General features: G+C 36.4%; 1 protein-coding gene across 1 annotated transcript in view; it reads right to left on the reverse strand.

Annotated features, from left to right (window-relative positions):
- The window catches only part of afg1lb (AFG1 like ATPase b), a 265,220-nt gene that overhangs the window by 127,781 nt on the left and 122,683 nt on the right, over positions 1 to 14,756 (reverse strand). The window contains exon 7 of the mRNA XM_028798899.2: positions 11,716 to 11,774. Coding sequence (XP_028654732.1) covers positions 11,716 to 11,774 — 59 coding nt within the window. The remainder of the gene's footprint in view (positions 1 to 11,715; positions 11,775 to 14,756) is intronic.

Below are 14,756 nucleotides of genomic sequence, written 5' to 3' on the forward strand. Positions count from 1 at the left end.
TGCCTCATTGATGCACCAGTCATGTACAAAAGTATCCAAATCTCAATTCTATAAAAAAAAAATAAACCAGATAAATTCTAGGTTACACTAGGTAAGCAAACACCTTATTTAAATTACAGATATTAGTTGATTTGAAAGGGAGGAGCAAAAGGAAAACGAACAGAAAGAAGAGGATGCAAAAGATGAAGAAAGAAAGAAAGAAAGAAAGAAAGAAAGAAAGAAAGAAAGAAAGAAAGAAAGAAAGAAAGAAAGAAAGAAAGAAAGAAAGAAAGAAAGAACCCTTACTGGATGCCATATATACATTTATTTTCTCTTGTCGGCAGATCATCTCCAGCCTTTCACTGGTTAATCAAATCAGTAGTATTTAGGATTACTTCATTTCAGGCTGATTTCCCATTAGTCTCTCTACTTCTCTCTGTACAACTAATCACCATGATTTAGCACAAGACTACTTCAATTTGACTGAAATGATTTTCTGCCCAGTGGGAACTCCTGCTCTAACACCCCTTCAGAAGAAACCTTTTGCAAGAGCAGCATTGTGAAGAGCCACAAGGATGGCAGCCCTGCTGTTCCCCTGCAATCTCAATAATAAAAAGTCAATTGATAAGTAAAGACATCACTGAAGGATTAACCCTGGCACTCCAACACTGTTGACAGCTGAGCAGAGGTCGGGGGGTCCTGGCACTGACCGCCATAGTTGACCCCTGGTCATTCACTGTGTAGAGAATTAGTTGTAGTACCAGGGTATTATAAAGATGCTGCCTGACAACTCTGATTTTATCAATTAAAGCAAACCAAGAGAAAAAAAATGGCCGATTTACAACATATTTGGAGCTACTAGAATAACCCAGCCTTACTAACACAGACGGCACAACAAATGCAATATGGAAAAATAAAAGGGGTTTAAAATGAAATTGATTAATTAGTTAGAAGTATATTAAATACTGAAAAAAGAAAAAGAACACACTTCATGAAAAATATGTGCACTATACAATTTTAACTTACAATTAAATGTTTAACAATAATATATTCCTTCTTAACACAAATTTACTGCATTTGCTAAAATTAATATATTTTACAGATACTGTTTGTTTTGGGAAAAATGTAGAAACAAAAACTATTTTTAATTCTTATTATTCATTTTGACATCTTACTAGATCAGAATCAGCAGCAGCACTAAATATTGTACCACCCTTCTTAAAAGGAAGTATAAAACAACAAGTCTTCTGTATATAAATGTTAACATATAAGGTTTTGGTCTCTTATAATTTAAACCAGCAATCATGAAACAGACAAACAAATCTATACTACAATAAGCATCATTTAAGCACAATTTATTCAAAAAATATGACATAAGCATATCTAGGCCGGGTTAACATATTTCAAACACATCATGCTAACCTGGACCTGCCCACTCCAAGTAACAGTTTTTTAAGTTCTAGGCTAGTTCAAAGTTCATATGTCCAGATGACAGAAAATTGCTGGTGTAATTCTATATGATATGATGTAAGAAACCTCTGCAAAAGTCTATTATTTTTGTTATTTACGGTGTATTTCATTTTACACTGGTAATTATCTGGAAAAAAAGGTCTTCTGTTGATGAAGGTAATTAGAAGCCATTATGAATAACATTGTCCATCCTCTCCATAATGGGATGTTCTACAGCATCTTTAACCAGGGACTTATTAGGCCACAATATGCAAAGGGCACTACTTAGGCTTGTTTTGGCCTGTAGCTATCAGACTGTATTATTCATCTTTTCACCATGTCCATCTTAACCTTATCCAGCTGTAATATATATAATATTTTTATTATATTGTTATATCTTTATCATTATACTGTATTGTGTGCATATTTCTGGAGCAAATGAACTTCTCTCCTGGAATCAGTATAGTAATGTACTTACATAATTACATATTTATTAATTATCAACCATTGATCTCACATGCAATCGATCTAACTTAGATCAACAGATATGAGTCACTGCAGAACTGCTAGATGTACATTTTTGAAATGCTGGTACATATAATCAATTTACCAATAAATTTATCTTAATCAATGTACGCATGTAATCATATATCTATTAAAATTGAACAAGGTCTTCTTTGAAGTATGAGATACAAACAAATTTAAATTTTATACTTAAGTCTGTTAATTCATATTTTAAAAAAATCAGGAAATATTCCAAAGGATTTGCAAGATTCATGTCCAATAATAATAGGAAGCATAATAAACCATGTTATCAGTTATGCAGAACATTTCCAGTGAAATGGAAGATTAATGTGACTTTACATGTCAAGCTAGCAGGTAAGAAGCTAACAACTAGATAATGAGGTGACCTACCAAAATATCTTAATGATTATTCACTTCTTCAATTAGCAAAAGAAACCCCAGTACTAATTAACACTAGAATTACCAGAGCCAACGAAAAAACCTGTAATTCCGGCCCACCTTAAATCCCTTCGCACCTCTCCATCAGCGTCTTTTGTCTTCTAAATGTGTCGATAAGCAGCAAGCAGCCTGCCACACCATTCCCCCACTGCCTCAGAATGGGCAAAAAGTTCTCCCAGTTTCTGCCTTGATTGATTATCTGGGAGTGAGATACCCAGAATTGTAAGAGGAAATAATTTGATGTGTGTTTTGTGTCTACAACAATCTATGTAAACACATTGTTAAAACAGAAACATTTTTCATGTTTTAGTAATAAATAACAAACGAAGATGCAACAATGGTTTCTGATTGGTACTATTCATGTCATAAAATCATTTCTTCAAAATGTCATATATATTTGTCTGTTTCTTTTTTGCCCGGTGCTGCATTGACATTGTGCACCAGAAGGCGTCAGCTTATTCAGTGCGAGCAGAAGCACGGAGGTGGCCGGTTACTTGCACCAGAACAAGCTTGACTTGACGGCGATCAACGCACATGTACTGTGCAAGGCATGCACAGGGGCTACTGAGAAAAGAAGAGTGTTCTTTGCTCACCTTGCAGAGGAGCTTCGTCGTCGCTTCTTACAAGAAAAGGCGATGGATAAAGCAAAAGAGGATGCAACATCAACAGGCTTATGTTCCAAGACCGCCGCTTCCCCAGCCCCTTCAGTGTAATAGTAACCACAGCACAGAGAGAAGTGTGTACATTGCAACAGGTACACATCATAAACGTAGAAAGGATGGCCCTTGGTTGTGTATGAACTGTTGAAATTTGAATCTGATGATTGACTATTGCGCAGAACTGATCTCTCTGTACTATTTTTTCCTCTGCATGTCCTGGAGTACAAAAGAAACAACCTCATGCACCCAAAAGTGGACACTGGCAAGATCGAAAAAAAAAATGCGGTCACCGATTACAAGTGCAAAATGTTATGCGAATGAATATGAATAATGTTGCATCAGTGCCACAATGTTTTCCGAAATGTACTATACAGGTCATAAAATGAGTTATTCCAAATATCATATATACCTGTGTCTCTGTTTTTTTGTCAGCGCAGCTTTGACATCATAAACAATAAGGTGAATACTAATTCAGCGTGAGCAGGAACACTCAATAAAACTGAATAAAAAAAATTCAAGTGATGGTGAGATACGAAGAAGGCAGATTCACCAGCGTTTCTGTGTCAGTTTTTATCCCTCCCGATCAGAGAATTCCAGTTCGATTGTCTCAAAACACCACTCACATCTACAGTTATTCCCAGTTTCAGATAAAAAGTAATAGTGTGAGATCTGGGGGGGTGGGGGTGCTTGTTGTATCATGATTATGACCGAGAGAGTAAAAGTGAATAAAAAAACGCAAATTTTTACAAGGACTATAAATTTACACTGGCTGTTACAGACACAAATCAAATGTATGTTTTTATTGTATAATATTAACAAAAAGAGAAGCTCACTACTACCATAAATGCTAAATTTGCTTGAGAGGTGGTATCGAACTCATGACCGCCGGATTATAAGTTGGCAGTTCTAACCACAGGACCACGGAAGTTGTCGTATTGTATTTACACCTTTTGTGAAAGTGTTTCTTTGATAGTTGGCCATCAGCCTTCACACATTACACAGTTCATGTCTACATGTTGTTATTTATTACTAAAACATGAAAAACGTTTGTTTTAACGGTGTGTTTACATAGATTGTTGTAGACACAAAACACACATCAAATTATTTCCCCTTACAATTCTGGGTAGCTCACTCCCAGATAATCAATCAAGGCAGGAACTGGGAGAACTTCTTGCCCGTTCTGAGGCAGTGGGGGGATGGTATAGCAGGCTGCTTGCTGTTTGGGCTTATCAACACATTTAGAAGACAAAAGACGCTGATGGAGAGGTGCGAAGGGATTTAAGGTGGGCCGGAATTACGAGTTTTTCGTTGGCTCTGGTAATTCTAGTGTTAACACACTTAATAGGAAATGTATTGACTCTGCAAAATATGTACCACTACTTTTTCACATATATGGGAGAAAAACGTTTATGTCCATTGACTAAAAAGGATGTGTAAGAAACTGCAATGATGAAATTATATATTCTCAAAGCATACTATTCAACATACAGAACTGTCAAGTTTCATGTGCCATCAGAAAATGTGAACATGTCCTAGAATCTAGTTACATACCTTAAAGACTTCTACTGTGACATATAGATTGCAAACACTTAAGACTGCAAATGGTTGTACTGGAAAACCTTACTGAACAACACTTTAACTCCTTAAACTATGGCTGAATTTTAAACATACACTACATGTATTTTAGTGTAATGTACAAATAAACAAAAACCATTCCTCCTTTATCAAAACCAGTTTAATCCAATTTCAAGGCAGCAAAGAACTAGAGCCTATCGTAGCAGGACTGGGTGCAAAAGATTCCAGTTAATCACCAGTACATTAATGAAATCATTTCCATTTACAGAAAAAATTATGAATACACCTGAAATGTCAACTTCATTTTATAATATATGGAAAATATATTTCAGTATTTTTTTCTAGCCATAGTCTTCTTCTGAGAATTGTTTACTAATTGTTTTAACAACTTCTCCAACATACAAACACAAAGAAATGAACTGAAACATTCTGAACCCTGGCGTGGCCCTTGTTAAAATATTCAGCTGATATTTGCCTTATTAACATGCCCTGATTAAGAGTATATGCATACGAATGAATGAGTCCAGGCAGCCTAGCAGAAGCTAGCTAAGCAAGTTTGCTATTGTATTCAGCAGATGATAACTCAGTTGCTTTACTAAAAGCTTGTTTTGTGTTGTCTCACAAATGGAAAAACAGAGAGGGGGATTGCAGGTAGCCGATTCTCCATCTACTGTCATGCAACTACTAGTCTATGGTTTCTTTTGTCATTTCTATTTGAGTTTTGATGCAAATGTCCTCCCAAAATAACTTGTGTTTTGTCACTCTATAATCAAGCAAAAACTGGTATGAATACTTTCCCCCATCACAGCAGCTGAAGAATCTAGTTCCATTAGAGAAGATGAAGTTGTCTTGGTGGTTTTACTTTCTTTACGTTCCAGATGATTATTTTTAGAATATACCCTATCCTACAAAGAATCAGTTTTTTCATGTTTCTCAGTCTCTTTGTTTAGCTTTTGCAGAGTTTAAATTACACCCCGATTGGTACTTTGAATGTACTTATGTCTTCATAATGTAATTTTTGTTAGATGATGTACATATCAATAGTAGGAATTCCCAAAGACAGATGTACACAAAATGAGAGACTTTCCCTGTACACAGGTGCTATCTATTCTAGTAATTATGTACAAAAAAATGTATGTTTAAATATGTTATTGAATTTATGTTCATAAATAAATGTATTTATTCATTTTCTGAGCATGCTTAGTTTCAATATAGCAGACCCAGCTCCCACTCAAGCAGCATCAAGCACAAGTTAGTAATCAACTCATGTAGGGAATCAGTCCATTGACAGGCACATTCATAATAGGTCAGTTATTTTTCACTGCATGTGTTTCAGATGTGGGCAGAAAGTGGATTATTAAAATAATTCCCATATACATACAGAAAGAACATGAAAATTCAACATTCGCAGGCTATGACCTGAACCTGGAATTTTGGAGCTATAAGACTACAGTGTTAAACATGGTGATATTACATTAATTACATGAATGTTAAAAAAATGAAAAAATAAGTTGAGCATTGTAGGAAAATGTTGTGTGATCACTCAGTTAATTAATTATCACTTTTGCCTCTGGCAAAGTCAATAATTAATTAAAACAATTAACAAAACACTTACCCAGGGACACCAAATTAATGTGGGAAGATGAGCGATTTCTGTTTCTGCCAACTCAGGGACACCAAATTAATGTAGGAAATGGTTTATGGATGTGAGAAAAATAATTGATTGATTGATGTTGATAATTAACCTAATTATCAGTGTGCCTTTGGCAATGCCAGTAATTAATTAAATAAATTTGTAATGCTCCCACTTTTTTTTCCATTACTTTTGTCTGTTGGGTTTTTCCAGCCATTAGACTTCTTGTCTTCTTGCCATTAGACTTCTTGTTTTTAAGAAACAGAGTAATACAATTAATAAAGATTATAGAAATATGACAAATGTAAATATATACATACATACTATATATATATATATATATATATATATATATATATATATATATATATATATATATATACACTGTATATATATATATATATATATTATATATATATTTATATATATATTATATATATACATAATATATATATACTGTATATATATATATATATATATTGACATAGAAAGCAAAATGCAAGACAGATGAGACAGATATATAACATACAACACAGAAGAGGCTTGAAGTTTACTGGTTAGAACATTAGAACAATGTAGATGAGAACAGGACATTTAGCCCAACAATGCTCACCAGAATTGGTTATTTAGAGTTCTAATTTATTTTGGCACAGATAGGATATCAGGTCTTTAAGAAAGATGTCAGATGCTGTGAGGAGTTGCAAGTTGATGCTCCAGGTGTGAGGACTAAACTACTGAGTGTTTAAAGAGCACTCTTTGTCTTTTCTACATGGTCATTTGTCCATGATGTAGTGTGATGCTTTCCTCAGCTTGCCGTTAGGCTTTTTGATGTGCCACCCTCTATAATTCTTACTGGCACAAGAGTGTGGGTGCTAAAGTTCCCTTCTGGAAGTAATGCTGCTTCTAAGCTTTTTTAGACTGGGCTCAGCACAGTGCTTGGCTCGCCAGAATAAATCTTAGAGCTAGTTTAGGGCATCTAGCCCCAATGCTGTGTGTGTGTGTGTGTGTGTAAATATATATATAAATAACTGCCACACATGCAGGTAAATGACTGCAAGTAAATGACCAGGATTGAACTAGCAACACTCTAGTTTCAAGTCCATAATCTCACCCTCTAGGCCACACTGAATGTCATTGAATATAATGTGCAATTTTGTGGTTGTGTTTATAAGTGAAAAAATTTAAAAATTAAATATTCACATACTGAAGTAAATGTGAAAAAAAATCCAAGAGGAGTGCGAACACGTTTTATAACTAACGTATCACAAGATGCTTTACCTGTAAGAACAGAAGATAATTCAAATGATAATGTGCTTCCAAAGAGTAACATACCAATATGTAAAATCTTTTCCCTTAATAATGCTTAATAGAAGGTACAAAATTGAATGTGGAAGAGTGGTCAACAGCTATCATTCTTAGGACCCATGTATGAAGACACCAGGAACAGGTACACCCAAACCTTGAGTTGTCAATTGTTAGATGGACAATGCTTTTGGAAAATTAAGTGGTTGTTACTTTAACTAAATACACAGGGTAAACAAGGGATGGCATTTAAATCACTTTAGTCAAACTCATACTTTCTCCAGTCATTTATATATCATCTAGCTGGTTTGGTGATTTCTATATTGGACATAAAGAAAAAACACAGACTAACAGACAGTTCTGATTTAGTAAGTTGTATTAATGTACTCATTAATAGGAGATGATGTGATCTAAGGAGAAAGACACTGTAAGTAAGAAAATGGTGCTAAGAAAGTGGTATACAGTGTATGAATTTGGACAAGAAACCTCCCTGTTACAAAGGGACCGCAACCTACAGTATACATTGAAGTTCAAGGGGAATACAGATACCATCTATATTTATAAAATATTTAAAACAATGTTTTAAATTAAAATAATTTATTTTTTGTGAAATATCTTACATTTTCCAGTAAAGGGTACTATCATCAATGCCATTCTTGAAACTACAGGGCTGGATTAAAAGCATCAGTTAACTTGCAATGAAAGTCACCAAATGACACAGACTTTTCAGATCAGTAAGAGGAAAACTACTAAGGTGCAGTACAAGATGAAGGGGCAGCCAAGGCAAGCCATGCAATAACTAAAAGCAATATGTAAATGGATGGTCAAGTAAAGCAAGAAAGAAGATCCTGTAACATAATTGGAGACTTTATTTTTTATGATTTTCACCTAGTTTTAGAAAGATAATGTGCTTTAGAGAACATCGGGAATGCAGCAGGCTTTTATGCATGGTGTTGTTTGATAAGTCTACTGTTTACTTTAGAGTCATACCATTTATGCTTTTGTGCTCTCTATGAACATTTAAACTATTGTGAGGCTACAAATTCATTTTTCACTTTCCTCTTACACTGGAATTAACACATTACTTCACAATTGCATTCAAGACATAGTACTCAAAATGTTATTATTACTATTTAAAAAATATTCTACTTTGGAAAGCCCCAAAATTCTCATAGTCTAGGTTCATAAATGCCTTAATACAGCCCTGCTTCTTAAGATACCAAGTATAAATAAAGCAAGTGCAGGGAAAGAATCTTTAACTATAGAGATTCAAGACTGGGCGATGATTTATCTTTCAGTTTACAGAAACAGATGCCTCCTCATTCTAAGCATTTAAATCAAGGTTGAAAGTCCATTTTTATCACTTTGCATCCTTTAGAACTGGAGAGAGGCTGCTCATACAGTTATTCTTTATTCAGCAAAAATATTTTGTTATGATTATGTTAATTGTCTAAATCAGATGTTATTACACCTTTACCATCCACTTTCTCTTGTTATGACCCTGAGGTTTATCTTGGCATTACTCGTGTCTTGATTAGGTTATTATAATGTTTTCATCTAGCAGATGCTTTTATCCAAGTCAACATACAAAACCACACATACAGTTCGATAGTCTAGAAACTAAAAAATTAACAAGCCTAATTTTACACAATGTTGCACAAAAAGTGTAGTACTATAACAGTTAGCCCAAGACCATTTCTGTAGACCTTAGACTGCAACGTTAGAGAGGAAAAAATGGAACTATCGCTTTTTGAATTGAAAATAGGACTCTTAACTAATGAATGCGGTTGAAAGGCAGGCCCAATTCCATGAGGTTTTAGTTTCCTGTTTATTATATCCAATTCCTAGTTTCCATGTTTTATGCATAAGACTGGATAACTGACATGCAGATTATGCAAAATGAGTTGCATAAAAAATATTTTTAGGTGGAGTAGTACAAATGTTATATTTTTTGTAATTTTTTTTTTTTTTGCTTTTTATGTAAGTAGGGCCATTGATCGGGGTAATTACATACTAATAATGATTTGATATAGGTGTACCTGAGATCTGAAATATTTGACATGTTAAATTAATACTGCACTCAAAAATATTTTACTACATGTACTTTGTAGTGGTGGCTGAGAAAGAAAAATGCATTTAATGTTTTCATGCACAATGGGGAGAAAGAAGCTTATGGCGTAACAGAACTCAATGGAGACCAGTGGTGTACAAAGGCAAACAATGTAAAAAGGCAATAAAAAAAAAATAATAATCTAACACAACACTCATGTTGCATAATCCACATGTCTGTTATCCAGTTGCTTCTTCAAAACATGCAAAATTAATGCTTTTTTGATAAAAAATTTTGATATAGTTTCTTCTGGAATTATTAACACATATACAAACAGTAAACCCAAAGACTCATGGGAACGACCTTTTGACTTGTACACCCATCTCTCCACGTTATCTCTTGGTAAAGAGTCCTGCCTTCAATTCAATTTATGCCAAAAGTAGTAACATTTTTTAATTTTGTTGGGTTCAGTGATGGCTTACTAAAACCAACTCTAGTAGTTTAGGATTGTTTAAGCAGTTCAATTTCATTTACAGAATCAGAGTATCACATGAAGTCAAGATTACAAAATGGATTCCAAGATGGAATCATATTTAGTGTGCTTTAACTAAACAAAGGATGTATTCTGCAGCATTTTGTCCAAACTCTTTGTAAACTGCACACAGACAAAGACCAGGATCAGAATTTGAACACTAAGATGCTAGGTCTGTGACACAATACTGTAACTAGTCTGCTGTTAGGTGCTCTATAAACAGAAGCTGAATTGTCAAAACAAACAAGGTACCTACTTATCAAAACAATATACTGTGGCAGACGATTGGGGACCTTGCCCCACCAGGATGCCTGGAGAAGGGAAGGACCTGGGAGAGGGGCAATATCTTCCCCGGGGTGCAAGTGGGCAGCCCCCCTGGATTACATCAGGGTCACAGATGGAGAGCTTGGAAGCTCAACCCTGTTGGGGTCCGTGGCCACCGCCAGGGGGCACCTGGACCATCTCAGAGCCCTGGACAGCAGCACTTCTACCACAGCAGGAAGTACTGCCGGAGGAGGAACTGGCCACACCTGGAGTGCCATAAAAGGGGCTGCCTCACTCCATTCAGGGAGCCGGAGTTGGCTGGTAGTGGACAGAGCTTACGAGAGAGGAGTGGAGGCGGCAGAAGAGAAAGAAAAGAGAGTCAAAGAAAGGACTGTGAGCTGAGTTTATTGTGGCTGTGTTGTGCTGTGAAAATAAATAGCATGTGTTTTGGATTTGGCTGTCTCAGTGTCTGTCTGTGTCCGGGCATCTTTCACAATACTTATTTTTTTAATGTTAAAGATCAGAATTTTATTCCACTTTATAAAGTAACTTGTGTTGATAATTACCAAATATAAAATGCATTTTAAAATAGAAAATAATAAACATATAAAATAATCTGTTCTATAAATAAAATAAAGCAATATCTCTACTGAAATCAAATAAACAAGCTGATTGTTAATTTTATCGGTTCTCTTTTATTAAAACACATAATAATAAGAAGGGGAGGACAGATTTGTTAAGTTATGCTACCTTCTGTGTGCGGTTTATGTACCTCCTATTGGTCATGTTTTTTATTTCTGTGCCACTGCGATATTGTTTACCAGTTTTTTTAGAGAGGTATTACAATAAATACTTTTGATTCAGCTTGTTGTCTACATATCAATCTATACATTAAGAGAAAAATGAACAGCAGCTTTTTTATACTGACTAATTTATAATAAAAACATTCCCATCTAAAAAAGTGTCATTATACATGAAAAACATCTCAACTTCCAATCACATCATAACCTATAATTATTTTGTCTGAATGATGCATAATGCAAACACATTTATTCATTAACAAGAAGCAATGCAGTAAACACTTTCGTTAACCATCTACTTTTTTCCTTTCTCCTAACGTTGAAAGGTAAGCAGTCCATTATTTCCATTGACTAGATAACTTTTGCTTGACATGTCTCTTTCACTATTAATTATTGGAGTTGTATAATTAGCAGTAAACCATATATCAAAGAAGTTCCGTTCTATGTATATCTATATCAACAAGTGTACAATCAATTATAAAGACATAAAAAGCATGACTTTTGTTTACCTTCAACACTGTGATGAATGGTACAAAGTTGGCCCTCTGAAGCCCATTTTTATAAAGGTCTGAAAAAGAAAGGCTGTATTACCATATGACTATCTAAATGTATAATGTATTTTTCCATCCCATTAAAAAGATCAAAAAGAGAAGATCTAATTTCTCTACCTGTGGCACATGAAATTCACTAACCCATCATAATACCAACGAAATGCCACCAAAAACAAAAGACTACTGTATGTTGTCAAAATTTTTGAAATGCCAATGATTACATTGATTACTTGAATTGATTACATCTTGCCTGAAGAAGGGGCCTGAGTTGCCTTGAAAGCTTGCATATTGTAATCTTTTTATTTAGCCAATAAAAGTTGTCATTTTGCTTTGCTTTTCTCTACATTCATAATGGCTAACACGGTACAACACTCTAGTGCAACTGAAATGCCAATGATAATAGTACATCAAAATACAACTAATCAGTGACACAGATTTTTTTTGGTGCAGCCTGTTAGCCCAGTGGTTACAGCCACTGCCTCAAAGCTACAGAGTCACAGTTCGGGCACAGTCTACATGGACTTGTACATTCATTGAATAAATTGGAGGGAAAATGTAATAGTTTGAAACATTTATAATAAGAAATAACAGAGGCATACAACTTGACAAATAATTCAAATTTGAAAGCCATTCCATTATGGCTTTATCAAGTATGAATACATTTCCTTTATATAGTATTTACAGTATATTCAATTCATGTTCTTCAGATAACATGCCCTGAAGGTTAGATGAAATAGACTACTTTTTCCTATGTTCATATTTCATCTACAGAGAAAAAATATGTTTCATGAAAAAATATATATATTTTGATATCCTTAGAACAGTCAGTCATCAGTCATAACATTGTGGCATAAATATTTAGAACTTTGAACAAAACAATCCAGGGCACAGTGACTTCAACCAAAAGCTCAAGCTTTTAAAGTTCGAAAAATTTACATGCAGTAGTCACATACAGTAAGGTAAACTCTAATTTCAATTAGACATCAATTGCTTATTCTGTCTTTCTTAAATTACCAGAACACATATTTTAAGAAGCAGGTCAAGTCAGTTGACTCAAGTTCAGCTGCAGGTTAAAAACCAAAGTCTGCAGGACATCAACAACTCTGTCCCAGCAGAGAAGGAGATAGACACAGGAGAGCAACCTGAACCTAGCCCAGTACAACCAACAGTGGAGAAAAAGATTTAGGGGAAGAAGCAACAGATCAAGTGGCCAAAGTCCTGTGAAAAGGAGGTGTGGGAGGAGGTCAATGCAGACCTCAGCAACATATTGGGGACTCTCCGTGGCACCATGCTGAAGAAGCTGGAACGTATGGGGGAAGTAATCTACTCCTACATAGCAAAGTGATTTGGGGCGGTAGAGAGGAAGAGAACAGCACCAACAATCCCTAATATGTCAAGGAGGCAGAGGGAAATAGATTGCCTGGTCTGAGAGAAAAGGCAGCTGAAGAAGCAATGGAGAAAGGCCACAGAAGAGGAGAGAGTTGGCATAAATCTGCTGCAAGCAGAAATCCAGTGCAGACTCATGACACTGAGGAGCGCTGAAAACCTTGTGAAGAAGCACAGGAGGAAGGAGAGGACAAGAGCATGCTTCAACAAAAACCCTTTCAAATTTGTGAAAAGTCTCTTCACAAGTGAGAAGAGTGGAAGTCTCTCTGTGTCAAAGGTAGACCTGGAGAAGCATCTGGAAAGGTCCTGTACAAATAGCAGACACCATGAAAAGATCACTTTCCCAGTTGACATGCCTCTTTTTCCACCCTCCAGTGCACCACATAGACACCAGCCCACCTCGATGGAGTGGTGCAGAATGTCGTGAATAGAGCAAGGGCATCATCAGCACCAGGCCCCAATGGAGTTTCATACTAGCTCTGCAAAAATGCACCAGGTGCACTGCAATTCCTGTGGAGGCTCATGAAAGTGGTATGGTGCAAAAAGGAGATCCCAACATCCTGGCGGAGAGCTGGGGGAATCCTGATTCCCAAAGAAAAGGATTCCTCAAAAATCAGTCAGTTCTGCCAGATAAGGGCAAAATCTTCTTTAGCATAGTGGCTCAAAGGCTATCCAGTTACCTGCAAAGAAACCACCTCATTGATACATCAATTCAGAAGGCAGGCATCTCAGGCTTCTCCAGCTGTCTGGAACACACTAGCACCAGATTCAGGTTGCCAAGAAGGAGGGAAGAAATCTGCATGTGGTGTTTCTGGACCTTGCCAACACCTTTTGTTCATTTCTCACAAATTCCTCTGGAATGAATGCCTTTGACTACGTTAGGGTACCAGTGGCTCTTACAGATCTTGTCCAGGCCTATTTCCGGGACATTCAGCTATGCGTAACAATAACAGGTTTCACCACAGCATGGCAGCGTCTTGAGGTGGGAATCATGGCAGGCTGAACCATCTCCCCTCTAGCCTTCACCATGGCTATGGAGGTGATCATTAGAGCATCTCGATGGGTGGTTGGAGGACAGCACATAAGACCTGGTCTGAGGATGCCACCTATCAGGGCATTTACCAAGACCAAGGCTTGAACTCAGAGACTGCTCAGAAAGCTCCAAGATAACATCAAGATGGCCCAGATGAAGATCAAACCAAGCAAGTCTAGAAGCATTTAGGGGAAACTGGCTGATGAGACGATTCCCACAGTCTCTGAGAAGCCAGTTAAGAGCCTATGGCGTTGGTACAGTGAATCGCTCAAGAACAGGGACCAGGTAGAACTGGTCAGGAAGGATGCTATCTGTGGCCTGGAGACCATCGACAAAACTTCTCTCCCTGGCAAACTGAAGCTCTAGTGCTTGCAATTTTGGCCTCCTTCCACGTCTCATGTGGCCGCTAACCCTGTATGAGGTTCCAGTCACAAAGGTGTATAAGCTGGAGCGGCTGCTTAGCTTTTACATGAAGTGCTTTGGTCTCCCCTGGTGCCTTAGCAGCATTCACTACTGAACCCTCTGGAGACATCATGGGCCTATCAGCGAAACATTGAGGAAGAGGGGCACCCACTTGATA

This window comes from Erpetoichthys calabaricus, chromosome 3 (genome assembly GCF_900747795.2).
Source record: "Erpetoichthys calabaricus chromosome 3, fErpCal1.3, whole genome shotgun sequence".
Taxonomy (NCBI): Eukaryota; Metazoa; Chordata; class Cladistia; order Polypteriformes; family Polypteridae; genus Erpetoichthys; species Erpetoichthys calabaricus.